Below are 17,826 nucleotides of genomic sequence, written 5' to 3'. Positions count from 1 at the left end.
GAGTCAAGATGGCGGAGAAGTAGCAGGCTGAGACGACATCGGGTAGCAGGAGATCAGCTAGATAGCTTATCTAACCATTGTGAACACCTACAAATACAACGGGAAATCGAAGAGAAGAAGAGCAACAATCCCAGAAATAGAAAATCGATCACCTTCTGAAAGGTAGGACCTGCGGAGAAGTGAATCCAAAGCGACGGGAAGACAGACTGCGGGGGGAGGGGCCAGCTCCCGGCAAGTGGCAGAGCAACGGAGCACAAAATCGGGACTTTTTAAAGTCTGCTACACGGAGAGACATCGCTCCAGAGGCTAAACCAGGGGGAAACCCAGGCGGGGTCAGCATAACCCCAGGTCCCGTGGGGTCACAGAAGGACTGGGGGCGTCTGAGTGCCGCAGAACTCGCAGGTATTAGAGCGGGGAAGCTGGCTACAGCGACAAAGCCGAGGAGTGAGCTCTCAGCCCCAGGTTACCTTGTGCCAGTCGCAGGCTGGGTGGGCTCAGAGTGCAGCTGGAGGCCACGGAGACGGAAGCGACCGGGCGCATTTCTCCAAGTGCCAGCAATTGGCCGCTTTTCTACTGGTGCAACTGCAGGCCAGGGAGGCGGGGCGGTTGGGCGCTTTTCTCTGAGGGCGCGCTGAGGAGCGGAACCCCAAGCTCTCGGCTCCTCCGGGCCAAGAGATTGGGAGGCCGCCATCTTCATTCCCGTCCTCCGGAACTCTACGGAAAGTGCTCAGGGAACAAAAGCTCCCGAAAGCAAACCCGAGCGGATTACTTAGCCCGGCCCCTGGCAAGGGCGGTGCAATTCCGCCTTCGGCAAAGACACTTGAGAATCACTACAACAGGCTCCTCCCCCAGAAAATCAACAAGAAACCCAGCCGAGACCAACTTCACTCACCAAGAATAGCGGAATTCTAGAGTAGGAGAAAGCAAATCTTACCTGGACAAAATGACAAGGCAGAAAAACTCACCACAGAAAAAAGAACAAGAAGCAGTACCGAAGGCTGGAGACCTAATCAATACGGACATTGGTAATATGACAGATCTAGAGTTCAGAATGATGATTCTCAAGGTTCTAGCCGGGCTCGAAAAAGGCATAGAAGATATTAGAGAAACCCTCTCCGGAGAGATAACAGCCCTTTCTGGAGAAATAAAAGAACTAAAATCTAACCAAGTTGAAATAAAAAAAGCTACTAATGAGGTGCAATAAAAAATGGAAGCTCTTACTGCTAGGATAAATGAGGCAGAAGAAAGAATTAGTGACACAGAAGACCAAATGACAGAGAATAAAGAAGCTGAGCAAAAGAGAGACAAACAAATACTGGACCATGAGGAGAGAATTCGAGAGATAAGCGACACCATAAGAAAACACAACATTAGAATAATTGGGATTCCAGAAGAAGAAGAAAGAGAGAGGGGAGCAGAAGGTATATTGGAGACAATTATTAGAGAGAATTTCCCTAATATGGCAAAGGGAACAAACATCAAAATCCAGGAGATGCTAAGAACGCCCCTCAAAATCAATAAAAATAGGTCCACACCTCATCACCTGATAGTAAAATTTACAAGTCTTAGCAACAAAGAGAAAATCCTGAAAGCAGCCTGGGAGAAGAAGTCTGTAACATACAAGGGTAAAAACATTAGATTGGCAACGGACCTATCCACAGAGACCCGGTAGGTCAGAAAGAACTGGCATGATATATTTAGAGCACTAAACGAGAAAAACATGCAGCCAAGAATACTATATCCGGCTAGGCTATCATTGAAAATAGAAGGAGAGATAAAGAGCTTCCAGGACAAACAAAAGCTGAAAGAATTTGCAAACACCAAACCAGCTCTACAGGAAATATTGAAAGGAGTCCTCTAAGCAAAGAGAGACCCTAAAAGTAGTAGATCAGAAAGAAACAGAGACTATATACAGTAACAGTCACCTTACAGGCAATACAATGGCAATAAATTCCTATCTCTCAATAGTTACCCTGAATGTTAATGGGCTAAATGCCCCAATCAAAAGACACAGGGTATCAGAATGGATAAAAAAAACAAAACCCATCAATATGCTGCCTACAAGAAACTCATTTTAGACCCGAAGACACCTCCAGATTTCAAGTGAGGGGGTGGAAAACAATGTACCATGCTAATGGACATCAGAAGAAAGCTGGGGTGGCAATCCTTATATCAGATCAATTAGATTTTCAGCTAAAGACTATAATAAGAGATGAGGAAGGACACTGTATCATACTCAAAGGGTCTGCCCAACAAGAAGACCTAACAATCTTAAATATCTATGCCCCTAACATGAGAGCAGCCAACTATATAAACCAATTAACAAAATCAAAGAAATACATCGACAGTAATACAATAATAGCAGGGGACTTTAACACTCCCCTCACTGAAATGGACAGATCATCTAAGCAAAAGATCAACAAGGAAATAAACGCCTTAAATGACACACTGGACCAGATGGACATCACAGATATCTTCAGAACATTCCATCCCAAAGCAACAGAATATACATTCTTCTCTAGTGCACATGGAACATTCTCCAGAATAGACCACATCCTGGGTCATAAATCAGGTCTCAACCGGTATCAAAAGATTGAGATCATTCCCTGCATATTTACAGACCACAATGCTCTGAAGCTAGAACTCAATCACAAGAGGAAATTTGGAAAGAATCAAATACATGGAGACTAAACAGCATCCTTCTAAAAAATGAATGGGTCAACCAGGAAATTAAAAAAGAATTGAAAAAATTCATGGAAACAAATGATAATGAAAACACAACGGTTCAAAATCTGTGGGACACAACAAAGGCAGTCCTGAGAGGAAAATATATAGCGGTGCAAGCCTTTCTCAAGAAACAAGAAAGGTCTCAAATACACAACCTAACCCTACACCTAAAGGAGCTGGAGAGAGAACAACAAAGAAAGCCTAAACCCAGCAGAAGAAGAGAAATCATAAAGATCAGAGCAGAAATCAATGAAATAGAAACTAAAAAAACAACAGAACAAATCAACGAAACTAGGAGCTGGTTCTTTGAAAGAATTAATAAGACTGACAAACCCCGGCCAGACTTATCAAAAAGAAAAGAGAAAGGATGCAAATAAATAAAATCACGAATGACAGAGGAGAGATCACAACCACCACCAAAGAAATACAAACAATTATAAGAACATACTACAAGCAACTCTACGCCAACAAATTTGACAACCTGGAAGAAATGGATACATTTCTAGAGACATATAAACTACCACAACTGAATCAGGAAGAAATAGAAAACCTGAACAGACCTATAACCAGTAAGGAGATTGAAACAGTCATCAAAAATCTCCAAACAAACAAAAGTCCAGGACCAGACGGCTTCCCAGGGGAATTCTACCAAACATTTAAAGAAGAATTAATTCCTATTCTCCTGAAACTGTTCCAAAAAATAGAAATGGAAGGAAAACTTCCAAACTCATTTTATGAGGCCAGCATCACCTTGATCCCAAAACCAGACAAGGATCCCACCAAAAAAGAGAATTACAGACCAATATCCTTGATGAACACAGATGCGAAAATTCTCACCAAAATTCTGGCCAATAGGATCCAACAGTACATTAAAAGGATTATTCACCACGACCAAGTAGGATTTATTCCAGGGCTGCAAGGTTGGTTCAACATCCGCAAATCCATCAATGTGATACAATACATTAATAAAAGAAAGAATAAGAACCATATGATACTCTCAATAGATGCTGAAAAAGCATTTGACCAAGTGCAGCATCCCTTCCTGATTAAAACTCTTCAAAGTGTAGGGGTAGAAGGCACATACCTCAATATTATCAAAGCCATTTATGAAAAACCCACCGCAAATATCATTCTCAATGGAGAAAAACTGAAAGCTTTTCTGCTAAGGTCAGGAACACGGCAAGGATGTCCATTATCACCATTGCTGTTCAACATAGTACTGGAAGTCCTAGCCTCAGCAATCAGACAACAAAAAGAAATTAAAGGCATCCAAATTGGCAAAGAAGAAGTCAAACTATCACTCTTTGCAGATGATATGATACTATATGTGGAAAACCCAAAAGGCTCCACTCCAAAACTGCTAGAACTTATACAGGAATTCAGTAAAGTGTCAGGATATAAAATCAATGCACAGAAATCAGTTGCATTTCTTTACACTAACAACAAGACAGAAGAAAGAGAAATTGAGGAGTCAGTCCCATTTACAATTGCACCCAAAACCATAAGATACCTAGGAATAAATCTAACCAAAGAGGCAAAGAATCTATACTCAGAAAACTATAAAGTACTCATGAAAGAAACTGAGGAAGACACAAAGAAATGGAAAAATATTCCATGCTCATGGATTGGAAGAAAAAATATTGTGAAAATGTCTATTCTTCCTAAAGCAATCTACACATTTAATGCAATCCCTATCAAAATCCCATCCATTTTTTTAAAGGAAATAGAACAAATAATCCTAAAATTTATATGGAACCAGAAAAGACCTCGAATAGCCAAAGGAATATTGAAAAAAAAAAAAAAAAAGCCAAAGTCGGTGGCATCACAATTCCAGACTTCAAGCTCTATTACAAAGCTGTCATCATCAAGACAGTATGGTACTGGCACCAAAACAGACATATAGATCAATGGAACAGAATAGAGAGCCCAGAAATAGACCCTCAACTCTATGGTCAACTAATCTTTGACAAAGCAGGAAGGAATGTCCAATGGACAAAAGACAGCCTCTTCAACAAATGGTGCTGGGAAAATTGGACAGCCACATGCAGAAAAATGAAATTGGACTATTTCCTTACACCACACACGGAAATAGAGTCAAAATGGATGAAAGACCTCAATGTGAGAAAGGAATCCATCAAAATCCTTGAGGAGAACACAGGCAGCAACCTCTTTGACCTCAGCCGCAGCAACGTCTTCCTAGGAACACTGCCAAAGGCAACAGAAGCAAGGGCAAAAATGAACTATTGGGATTTCATCAAGATCAAAAGCTTTTGCACAGCAAAGGAAGCAGTCAACAAAACCAAAAGACAACTGACAGAATGGGAGAAGATATTTGCAAACGACATATCAGATAAAGGGCTAGTATCCAAAATCTATAAAGAGCTTAGCAAACTCAACACCCAAAGAACAAATAATCCAATCAAGAAATGGGCAGAGGACATGAACAGACATTTCTGCAAAGAAGACATCCAGATGGCCAACAGACACATGAAAAAATGCTCCACATCACTCGGCATCAGGGAAATACAAATCAAAAGCACAATGAGATACCACCTCACACCAGTCAGAATGGCTAAAATTAACAAGTCAAGAAATGACAGATGCTGGCGAGGATGCAGAGAAAGGGGAACCCTCCTACACTGCTGGTGGGAATGCAAGCTGGTGCAACCACTCTGGAAAACAGTGTGGAGGTTCCTCAAAAAACTGAAAATAGAGCTACCCTATGACCCAGCAATTGCACTACTGGGTATATATACTAAAGATACAAACGTGGTGCTCCGAAGGGGCACGTGCACCAATTATAGCAGCAATGTGCTATGTGCAATGTGCACAATAGCCAAACTGTGGAAAGAACCTAGATGTCCATCAACAGATGAATGGATAAAGAAAACGTGGTATATATATACAATGGAATACTATGCAGCCATCAAAAGATATGAAATCTTGCCATTTGCGATGACATGGATGGAACTAGAGGGTATTATGCTTAGCGAAATAAGTCAATCGGAGAAAGACAACTATCATATGATCTCTTTGATATGAGGAAGTGGAGATGCAATGCGGGGGGGTTGGGGGGAGGTAGGAAAAGAAAAAATGAAAAGATGGGATTGGGAGGGAGACAAACCATAAAAGACTCAATCTCAAAAAACAGACTGAGGGTTGCTGGGGGGAGGGGGGATGGGAGAGGGTGGTGGGGATATGGACATTGGGGAGGTTATGGGCTATGATGAGTGCTGTGAAATGTGTAAACCTGGCGATTCACAGACCTGTACCCCTGGGGATAAAAATACATTATATGTTTATTAAAATACCTGAGCTGCTGCTTTTTTCTTTTAAAAAGAGGGAGCAGGAGAGTGAGAATCTTAAGCAGGTTCCACACCCAGTGCGGAGCTGGATGCAGGGCTCAATCTCACAATTCTGAGATCATGATCTGAAATCAAGAGTCAAGACACTTAACCTACTGAGCCACCTCTGTGTTCTTTCCTATCAAAAATTAGTAATTCACAAGGATGAAAGGTACAGCACAGGGAATATAGCCAGTGGTACTGAAATAGTACTGTATTCTGAGAGATGGTAGTTACATTTTGGGGGGGGGGGTGGATAGCGTAACGAGTTGTTGAATCACTATGTTACACCTGAAACTAAGGTAACATTGTATGTCAACGTCAATTAAAAAAAATACCTATTTCATGAGGTGACTTTGAGGCTTAAATACAAAAATATGTGTAAAGTGGCTATTAGCAGGCATTCCATAAGTAATAGTTGCTATTATCATTGTCATTACCACACAGGCAGATAAAAAACAAGGTGAACCTTATGACTGCCTAGCTTGCAGTCTGGAAACTATACTCTGGCTACAGCACAGGCAGGAGCATAAAGAGAGCCCAGAGGTCTCCTCAATGTGATAGGACAGAGGCCAGAGCTCTGGGAGGCCAAGGCAGCCAGAATTTGTGAGGCAGACTACTGGATGCGAGGAGAGAGAGAGAGGGAGAGAGAAATGGGGGAATGGGGAGGAGGGAGTTCCTGAGATTTTCAGTGGGATCCTTTCAAGTCTTTGGCTGAGTTTTGATCTGTAAGTGCATGAGGCTGGGAGGCTGGGAGGCTGGAGAAAGTACTATCAGAAAGTAGGACAAAATGGAGCTCACAGAGGGCTAGAAACAGTTTGCATTCCCAGCAGCCAACTGAAGAGCTCTTGAAGTACACAGGGCACTAGATGGATTCCTCTGAAAGGTTTTAACTTAGTCCTGGGACTTAATTAGCCTCAGATTAAAGGCTGCTAAGAACCTGTCATAACGAAGCTTAAAAGCAACCTCCAAACCAATCTGCAAGTGACTTAGCAATGTGCCGGAGTAAAACCCACCATTCAACCCAAGCCCTCAACAAGGGTAAAACAAAACAAAACAAAACCTCACAAAATCTAGTATCTTGTCAAAAATTTCCAGGCTTGCAAAGCAGAAAAAGAGGACCCATAGAAAGAGGAGGGGAAAAAAAGCAAACAGTAAAATAGTACAGAAATAACGGAGGCAGTGAAATTAATAGTCAAAGACCTTTAAACAGCTATTATAAATATTATACATATGCACAAAGATGCCAAGGAAAGCATGAACATAATGAGGTAAGGGAAAATATAAGACCCAAATGGAACTTCTAGAATTAAAATAAAATACCTGAAATGAAAAATAAATTAAGTACAACAGCTTAGACACTGCAGAAAAGAGGAATGAATCTGAAGACACAGTAGCTGGAGGTTTTTTTTTTTTTTTAATATTGAGTTATTATCAGTGCTTCTTAGTAGATGTGTTTCGAATAAAGTGTGATGATACAGGTAAATTCAATATATCAGGAGAGTTGTATGGCACCTGTTCATAAAAGATTATATATTATACAAACTATTCAAGTCATACAAAACCACTTTTCAGTGTCTTTTCAACTGAGAAGAATCCTATTCAGCATGCTTCCCCTCCTCAGGTGGTTCATACTGAGCAAGCTTTATGTTCAATTTTTTATTTTCTTCTACTAATAGCTTTATATTTCTCTCCCATTTTCTACTTAATTCTAGGCGAAGCAGCTCTATTTCTGGATTTTCTGAGTTAGCAGCTTCTAACTGATGCTTTAAAAAGTCCAAAGCACTATTAGGTTTTCCTGGTTCTTCATGTAAGGCTACCACAATACCTTCTCGGTTGGTGTGTCCAGCACCAGCCCCCCCCGCCCCCTCCCCCGACCTCCTCAAGTGCCTCTAGAGCTGCTTGAGCTTCTAGTGGGTGGTAGTAGCTTAGCTCACGCTGGACACTGTGTCTGCCAGGCTCCAGTGACTGGAATTTTTATGTATGGTGAATTATTTTTATTTTTTGTTCATTTTTTATATATGGTGAATTATTAAATGGTTTCATGGAAGTTAAACCAAATATCCAAGCGTCTGTTAAATAATCTTTTTCTTCCTTTTGTTTCTGCCAATGTATGAACCAATCATTTGCCTCAATCTGGTTCTTCGAATGTAGCCACTCTGTCTCATAATCTGTCACAGTGCTTCTAATTATTAGAGCTTTAAAATACATTTTAACATCTGATAGGTAAGCCTTCTTTCATTAATCTTCTTTTCCAAAATTTCTCATCCATTCTTGCAGGTCCACTCCTCAAGATGATCCCAGGAACTTCACTACATTTCAGGACGTTATTGAAAAAACGTAATTTGGAAAAAATGAAGCATCTTTATGATACTCATTTTTTCTTCCAGGGCTCTATTTCTCTTGATTTGTCTCAAGTGGTCTTTTGAGATTCTCAGTAAAGTTTTGTGATTATTTTTATATAGGTCCCTCTTTTTTCCTTAAGTTCCCAAAATAAACAATTGATTTTTTCCCAGTAATATTTTTACTCCTCTAATGGTGATATACTTTATTTGCTTCAATCCCTTTTGTACTTAATTTTCTGTTCCTTTATCACTAATTCAATCCTACGTTCTCTCCAACTTATGTAACTATTCTCTCAGTATATGAAAACGTAAGTATTTTACCAAATTCTTGCTCTGCTCTGATGTGAACTGAATGTTCTTCTTAGGGTTCCCTGCTGTATCTTCTGTGCTGGGCCTTCTGTTTCCTATTTTTCACACAATCTTTCTTCTTAGTATCTCCAGTTAGACCAGTGCTTATATAGGCTTTATCATTATATCAAAGGTGTTGACAGAGATCAATGAAGAAGACTTTCCAATAACTGGCGCTAGATTCATTGGGATCATATATTAAAAACAGTAGAACTGGCTTCTTTTTCAACCACACACAAAAATCAATCCCAAGTGGATTATAGATGTAAATGTGAAAGGTAAAAAAAAAATAAAACTTCTAAAGATAACACAAAGAAGATCTTCATGATACAGAATATAAAGGGAGTTCTACAATAAGACACAAAAAGCACTAACCATAAATTTACAATTAAAAACATCTGTTCTTCAGGGTGCCTGGGTGGCTCAGTTGATCATCCAGCCCAAGGGTTGAGTCCACTTCTCCCTCTGCCCCAACCCACTGCTCTTGCTTGCACACTCTCTATCAGAGCAAAAACAAACAAACAAAAAAAAACAAACATCTGCTCTTCAAGACACTGTAAAGACAATAACATGCCAAAGAGTGGAAGAAATTTGCAATACATTTAACTAATATAAGACAAGTATGAAAAATATGTTAGAACACCTCCAAATCATGAGAAAAAGACAAGCAATCCAACAGAAAAATGGACACAAGGCAAGCACTTCATGAAAAAGAGGTTATCTAAAAGGTCAATAAACATGCAAAATGGTGCTCAATTTGATTTAAAAAATCAGCAAACAACAAAATAAAACCACAATGACACAACACTCAGCTCTGATGAACCGAAATGCACAAGTCTAACAACTGCAAGTACTGGCAAGGATGTGGAGCAAAATGAACTTATATTTGGTGGGAATATAAACAGGCATAATGACTTCAGAGAACAGTTTAGCATCATCTAGCGAAAGTGAAGATTTGCAGAACTTATGATCCAGCACTGCTACTCCTAGATTTATACTCTAAGGAAAGCTTGCCTGTGTGCTCCAGCTGACATAAATAAAGAATCTTCATGACTGTTTTCTCTGTAATAACAAACACTGAGACCAATTCGGGGTTCCAAAACAGGGCAAGGGACAGACAAACTATGAGCTAGTCGAAGAGTGGGTAGTATCTAGCTACACATATAAACTATAGCTATGAGCAGCATTGAGCGAATCAGGATAAAAAAAAAATGCTGTATGAATCCATCTGCGTAAGTTCAAAAATGGAGAAAACTAAAGCATATTAATTATACAGCTAAGAATCTATGGGATGAACTAAGCAGGGAACAGTAAGCCCGGAATTCACAGTACTGATTACCTCAGTGACAGGTGGAGAACAGGAGATACAATCCCATCACAAAGGGCGTACAAGGGGGTGTCAAAGATGCTGGGAATATAACCACTGATGCCAGTGGTGGGGACTCGGGTATTCTTCTTATTAAGCCACATAAATATGTCAGATCCTCTTCTGTATTTGTAGGTCATAAGAAAAATTTTTCAAAAACACTTAACGGTCTGCAGATCCCCTCATTAAACCTCTGCAGCTCACAAACTGCCCTTGCCTACCTTGTAGGATTATTTGCTAGAGTGAATCTGGAACATTCCTGCCATGGGAATGCAGGCACAGAAGACACAGCTGAAGGAAGGGATTGGGCCAAACCTATGTACAGCATAAGGAGACACCAACCTCCTTCTCCCTCTCCAAACTGATTACCACATTCTTTAACTATCATCATATTCCTATATCACCACCAATATCCCATGGGTTTTTATCTGTTTCTAATTGTTCTATGGCCCTACTGAGTCCCTGCATGGACTACACTGTCTTTTTGACGGGCAGCACAGCTTTCATGTTCTCCGTGGAGAGCTTAGAGCACTTGTGCCTGTCACCATCAATACATGCTTAACTTTTGGCTGAGCTCTTATTGGTTTGTGTGTGTAATGGCAGTTCTAACTTAGAAAACATAGTCTGAAAAGAATGCGGTATTATTTCATTTTAGAACTTGATCATGTGATAAAATAGCCAAAAAAGGTTAAAACTCACCTCTGCCACTTCCTTTTGAAAAGTCAACATCATTTGGGTTCTGCCATAAATGAAAGGTCCATCTCTACAAGAAACATTTTCAAGCCACTTGATAATCAGCGGAGTTGATACATTAAAAGGCAGATTTCCAATAATGTGTACATTTGGAGGATCTGGTTAGTAGGAGAAAAAACGACTTGTAAAGATTTTATTAATGGATTCTGAACACAATTTTAGTTAAGTTAAATCAAACTGGATACTAATAGTAATAGACAAAAAATATGAAAAGATACCGCTAAGTATTTTTCAAAGGCAATGTTTTCTCATAATTAGCTTTGAATTATTATTTTTAAAGATTTTTATTTACTTATTTGACAGACAGAGATCACAAGTAGGCAGAGAGACAGGCAGAGAGAGAGAGGGAAGCAGGCTCCCTGCTGAGCAGAGAGCCCTATGCGGGGCTCGATCCCAGGACCCTGAGATCATGACCTGAGCGGAAGGCAGAGGCTTTAACCCACTGAGCCACCCAGGCGCCCCTTAGCTTTGAATTATTAAGAAAAAAAATTCTACCTTAATTAGTGCTCAAAGTCCTCAGGTTTTTTGGCTTAAGAAAAATATGAAAAAGACTTGGTTTGAGGGAAAAGACAATTTGATCTGGACATGATGTGGTCGAAGTGCCTACACCCAGATGTAGCTGTCAAGAGGGCCAGATGCCCAGGAGGAAGATACAGGCCGCGCACCAAGATGGAAGCGTCTGCAGCGCACACGCGGTCAATGAGACCACAGGAGCAGGGTCCTTCAGGCCAATCCGCAGCACGAGAGAAGATGCTCCAAAAACAAAAACCTCAGAAACAACATCTAAGAGGTGGGGGGAGAAACAACCACCAGCAAGGAACAGCCAGAGAAAGCTCGCACCATGCAGGAGGAAGAACAGGAAGACCCGGTGTCAGGAAGACAGAGGCACAGAGAGCTTCTGGAAGAGAGCAGGTAACAGTCACATAAACGCCCGAGAGCTCAGTCAGAGAAGGCTTCAAAGAGGAAATGAGAGCATGGCTGGGGCAAGGCTGGAAACCTGGAGGCAGTGCGCTTAGAAGAGAATGGCGTGTTGGAAGGCGGAGACAGGAGGCAGTTAGATGGACGCCCGCCAGCAGCGCCTCCATTTGCTCTGAAGGGTTTCACAGGCCAAGTACTACAGCCCGCCTCTCAGTGTACCCCAAAGGGCTGGCACACAGCAGGTACCCAATCAACGGTCTGCAGATGTCATGAAGGTGAGATGGTGGAAACAAGGTGGGGCATGGTTTACTAAAACATTTCTCTTTTCACCATTTGGAAAAAGTTAACACTTCATAGTTTATCCCATCCTTATATGGTTTCATAAAAATAGCACGTTTATTTGAAGAGAATTCTAAACATTTGAAAAACATGACAAGTAAATTGGAATTAAGAAAAAGGAATTAGTTTTATTATTCTGGAAAAAAGGAGAAAAGCAGAAAAAATTACAATGCATACCACCTATTTAATTCTGTCCTGATAATATTTAATATAAATATATATCACATTTGTAACATATAACATAAATATGTGTAATATAAATAATTCTAAGAGAAAAAAAGAAAATCCAAAATCACTTACCATCCTCCCACTGTCTTTTAAGACTTTCCGGAAAAGCCCTTTCTATCTTAAATGTCAACACATCTCCATGGACAATTCTCAGTTTCCCAGGTGCTGCATCAGAAAGCATCTAATTTACAAAAAGGTCAATAAAATGAGCTCATACTTCAGAGAACAGTGAAACACACATACTCTTTCTCCTCCTCCCTATACATTTTATTTCAGATCTGTGCATCATTGAGTCAATCTGAAAAGCCAGAGACTAAGAGTGGTCACTAAATGAACTCAGAGTACACCATGCCTACTGCAACAGACAATCATAGTGTTTCATTTCTAACACATATGAATGTTCAGTGATGGTAACAGATTATAGTAGATCTATAGCTTATAATTTCACAAATAATATATTAACATAATTCTGACCTCCAGAATGACTTGCGTTTCTGTATTGATTCAGCAAAAACTCAACTTTTATCTGCAAGGTTTTTTTTTTAAAGGTCTTTATTTATTTATTTGTGTGTGTGAGAGAGAGATATGACTCCCCGCTAAGCAGAAAGCCCAATGCAGAGCTTGATCCCAGGACCTGGAGATTATGATCTGAGGGAAAGGCAGATGCTCAACCGACTGAGCCACCAAAGCACCCCCTCCATCTCCAAGTTTTTAAATTAAAGACTAAGGACATAATAATATTGAGAACTATTTAGGAATAAATCATAAAGATGAACTTAATTCAATAAATCTTAATAACCTAAATATATACAAAGAATTTTACATACTACCAAGAGCTAAAACCTAATCTACCAGTAGACTTAAACCAAGTAGAAAGTCATTTGTCATTGCCAACCTACATGTGGCACCCTGAGATATTCCCCTTATATTCCTAATCTTACTATTTCTTGATCCAGGCACTTGAAACCCAATGAATTAATTATCCTTCGTGTTTTATCCATAGCTACCTCCCAGTCTATTTCTACTTTCCAACCATTTGCATTCCTTCCTTTTCCTTTAGTCTAAATATAAAAAGAAAAAAAAGGGGGAGAGTACCCTTTGCGTTCTCATTTTCTTCATTTCATCCACTTTAGGACCATACCTTGAGATATGCTCTCACAGTACTGAAGTGTTCGCACCCAGCTGAAAAGAGCCTTGAAGCTAAGCCGTCTACACATTTGTATTGCATTAAGGGCCCTTGTACCCAACACAAAACTTGATTCTTGAAGTCCTCGGTTTAAAAACAACAACAAAAAACCCAACTCCAATGCAGTTCCCAATGCTTACAAAGTTTAAAATGCAGGAGTGAATGCATCAATGAGAACAAACATCCTTGCTCAAGTAGATTACAAGGAAGAGGAGACCCTCTTTAGACATCAAGTCTCACCTTAAGAAGCTCAGACACCCTTGGCTCCAAATGAGGGAACTTTGGCCCTGAGCACCCCTTGGTCCTGCTTCTCTAGCTCAGTTAAAGCTGATTTTCTCTCTGAACCCTTTTCTTGCCTAATTCTGGCAACTAACAGGAAGGATGAAAGAAACATCACAGAAGCCAGAGAGGAGACCCTGGACAAAGGCACCCAGTTTGTAGATTACTCCTGCCTTTGGGTTAATGCTATACCTCATACATACTTCTTTATAGCATTTTATAACATACTATACTTGTGTAGTATTGTGTACTGTGCAATTGTGTATACTTCTTTCCCATGTAGTAACATGTGCTCCTTAAGGGTAGTACCTGTTTCTCATCTACTTTAACGTCCCCTGCAGCAACAGCACACAGTAGGTGCTTCCCACTTTCTGATAACTGAATGACCAACTGTAAAACTGGAAACTTCCCCTCCCAGACTGAGATTTGAGGTTTCCAAAATCTGTAAGGTCAAGAAACTTGCAAAGATTTATTTCACTGATAAATCAGGTAAAATTATGTAAGTAACATTTCAGAAATACAGAGCTGAAATGCTTATATTGGTAAGAAGCCAAACATTTTCAATTTTGGGAATCACCTAGTTTGTTATGTTTTGTCATGGCAGTTTAGTAAAAATAACTGCACATCTCTGATAGTAATGTACTTACAGATTATTTTAAATTAAATTTTAAATTTAAATCTTGATTTGCTAAGACTTAATCTGATGAGTTCCAGACAATAAATCATAAAAAACATAAACTTCAATACACTATGAATAAAAAAGCAGTTAGCTCTCTGTGGGACAGGCTCTTACTGAATAAAAACTGTGTATTTAATGACAGCATTCACTATCAATGAAGAATTTTAGTTTTTTTTCTATAATTGTGTTTCACATAATCAAAACAAATTAACATACCAAAAACAAAGAGGCAGAAGAACTAAAAGCTTATGCTTCAGGATACCAACATATAGAAAGTAATAAAGTAATTAGTAATTAAGACTATAACAAAACAATGTAAACTTGGCTCTTTGACATTAATATACATGCTCTGATAACCACGTTTGAAATGTTCATTTTTTTTCCACAATCACACACACAGCAGCATACCAGAAAACTGATATTAACACACATTAACCTTCCTTTCCTAGGTTTAAAGTTGCATTTCTATCTCATTTCTTTTGGATTCCCCTTCAGACTTAAGTCTCAGCCAATGAGAAAGCAAACACTCCCATTCTTTAAAAGGTGTACCTCTTCTAAGACCACTTTGTAGCTTGATCTTCCCCTTTCAGACACGCCACTGTAGAAGGAATGAATACTGGTGACCACAGCTTTAAATGAAGGCCTTGAAGCAATTATGGGGGGGGGGGGGACGCAATACGAACTGAAATCATAGTATGACTACAGACAATAGCTATTTAAATACCTAATGATTTTCAGCAATGACACACAAACACTTTCTAACCAACCACTAATAGAGAAAGATGTTTTTATTATCATGACAATATTTGGGGGACGGTAGAGAGGTGGGAAAGATCACTATTATAGGTCTTCAAGAAGAACACTGCTAACATCACACTTTAAAATCCTGATGGTGTTAGCTCATATTGTGCTCAAAGGCACTGTCTACTATGAATGCAAGCACTTGATCACAGCCAAATGAGTATTTTTACAGACACTCTTAAACTGTTCTACCATTTTCATTTTAGTTTTCAATCTTATATCCTTCCAAAACGAGATTTAAGTCAGCTTAGAGTAAAAGGCAGTCATTAGATAAGGCTGTACAAGAAGAAACAGAAAGCCAAACCATGAAAAGGAGAGGTATGCATGTAAATCCTCTCACAATATATGTACTGAATTATAGAATTCTTAGTCTCTACTGGAAATAATTATACTAAATCCCCTAGAGAGAAAATTGTTTTTTTCTAGTATTAAATTTTATAAGGGATATATGGAACAAAATAATGGAGAATGCCTTTAATAAAAATGAAGAAACCAATGCAGGAGAATTCTTTATTTGGTGCCTTAAAAAAATCTCTCTTCTAAGTCAGGATCTTAGAGATAGCTTTTTACAGGAGGCGAGTTACTATGGTCCACCTAGGTAATTTGTTGGTGGTCTAATTTGATGAGGAAATAATTTATGCAACTCTTGGAACTAGACACAACCAGAAATTCCTTCAGAACAAAGAACTATATTGACTGGTCGTTTTGTATGTTGTATTCCACCTTCTCATCATGAAGGGCTCATGGCAACCAGCACTGTACAATGAGCTAAAGCATTAATTACACAGCTGAGTGATATTACCCTCTTCCTGACTTGCTACATAGCAGGAACCCAAACACTGTTGAAGTGCTGGGCAAAAGTATTTTTACTATTTAGTATTTTTATACTAATAGTATTTTTACTATTATAAAACTATTTCTCATATAGGTAAACTATGTGAGAATGATCTATAATACAGAATATGATAGGTGAAAAACGTCTATAAAACACATAAAAAAGACTAATGATATTATTCAAAAGGAATTTAAGATAGTGTTAAAATAGACTTTTCTTTAGGGTGGAGATTATGGCATAATTTCAAAAAGTCAAATTGTTTTGTTTTTTAAATAGGACCCAAACATGTATAACAGAAATTCATTTACCCATCCTCATCCTGGATTTAGAGATTTGAGTTAGCAAACTTTCTATTCAACCAGTGGTTAACATTTCTTAGAAAGAAATTTACATAGTATCATGTCTTATCTTTTTCTTGTCCAGTAGCTGTGGCTAGGACTTCCAGTACTATGTTGAATAAAAATGGGGAAAGTGGACATCCTTGTCTTCTTCCTGATCTTATAGGAAAAGCTCTCAGTTTTCCACTACTGAGTATGACATTAGCTGTGGGTTTTTTCATAGTATTATGTTGAGGTAGGTTCTCTCTAAACCTATTTTATTGAGTTTTTATCATGAATGGATGTTGTACTTTGTCAAATGCTTTTTCTTTATTTATTGAGATGATCATATGGTTTTTATTCTCATATTAATGTGATATATCACATTAATTGTGATTGATTAGCAAATACTGAACCACCTCTGCATTCCTGGAATAAATTCCACTCGATTATGGTGAATGATTTTTTTAATGAATAACAATGAAGTAGCAGAAAGAAAAATTAAGGAAATAATCCCATTTATAATTACACCCCAAATAACAAAATACCTAGGAATAAACTTAACCAAGGAGGTAAAGGACCCATACTCTGAAAACTATGAAACATTTATGAAAAAAATTGAAAATGACACAAGTGGAAAGATATTCCATACTCATGGACCAGAAGAGCCAACAATGCTAAAATGTCCATACTACCCAAAGCAATCTATAGGTTCAATGGAATCCCTATCAAAATACCAACAGTTTTCACAAAACTAGTATAAATTACCCTGAAATTTATATGGAACCAGAGAAGACCCCAAATAGCCAAGGTAAACTTGAAAAAGAACAAAGCTGGAGGTATCACAACCCCAGATTTCCAGATATACTGCAAAGTTATAGAAATCAAAATAGTATGGTACCAGCAAAAACACAGGCACCTAGATCAGTGGAGCAGCATAGAGAGCCCAGAAATTGGTCAATTTCTTCTTTGGTCAATTAATCTTTGACAAAGGAGGCAAGAACATATAATGGAGAAAAAGATGGTCTCTTCAACAAATGGTGTTGGAAAAACTGGACAGCTACATGCAAAAGAATGAAACTCTACCACTTTCTTTTATCATACATTAAAAACAACAACAAACTTAAAATGCATTAAAGATCTAACTGTGAGACCTGAAACCACAAAACTCCTAGGAGAAAACACAGGCAGTAATTCCTTTGACATTGGGCATAAAAATTTTTTTTCTAGATATGTTCCCTTAGGCAAGGGAAACAAAGGCAATATTAGACTACTGGGACTAACTGAAATAAAAAGCTTCTGCAGAGTGAAAGAAAACATCAACCAAACATAGTATCCAAAATATATAAAGAACTTATACA

At 38.8% G+C, this 17,826-nt stretch overlaps 1 protein-coding gene across 4 annotated transcripts in view; it reads right to left on the bottom strand.

Moving 5' to 3' along the window:
• Positions 1–17,826, bottom strand: part of TFB1M (transcription factor B1, mitochondrial) — a 79,694-nt gene that overhangs the window by 48,326 nt on the left and 13,542 nt on the right. For all 4 annotated transcript variants that reach the window (XM_080807252.1, XM_080807251.1, XM_080807254.1 and 1 more), the window contains exons 3-4: positions 12,441–12,549; positions 10,830–10,981 (exon numbers count right to left, since the gene is read on the bottom strand). In XM_080807252.1, the coding sequence (XP_080663378.1) occupies positions 10,830–10,981; positions 12,441–12,549 (261 nt within the window). The remainder of the gene's footprint in view (positions 1–10,829; positions 10,982–12,440; positions 12,550–17,826) is intronic.

This window comes from Martes martes (genome assembly GCF_963455335.1).
Source record: "Martes martes genome assembly, chromosome: 6".
NCBI classification, from domain to species: domain Eukaryota; kingdom Metazoa; phylum Chordata; class Mammalia; order Carnivora; family Mustelidae; genus Martes; species Martes martes.
Note: the sequence above shows the minus strand (reverse complement) of the source record. Positions and strands in the feature narration are given on the sequence as shown.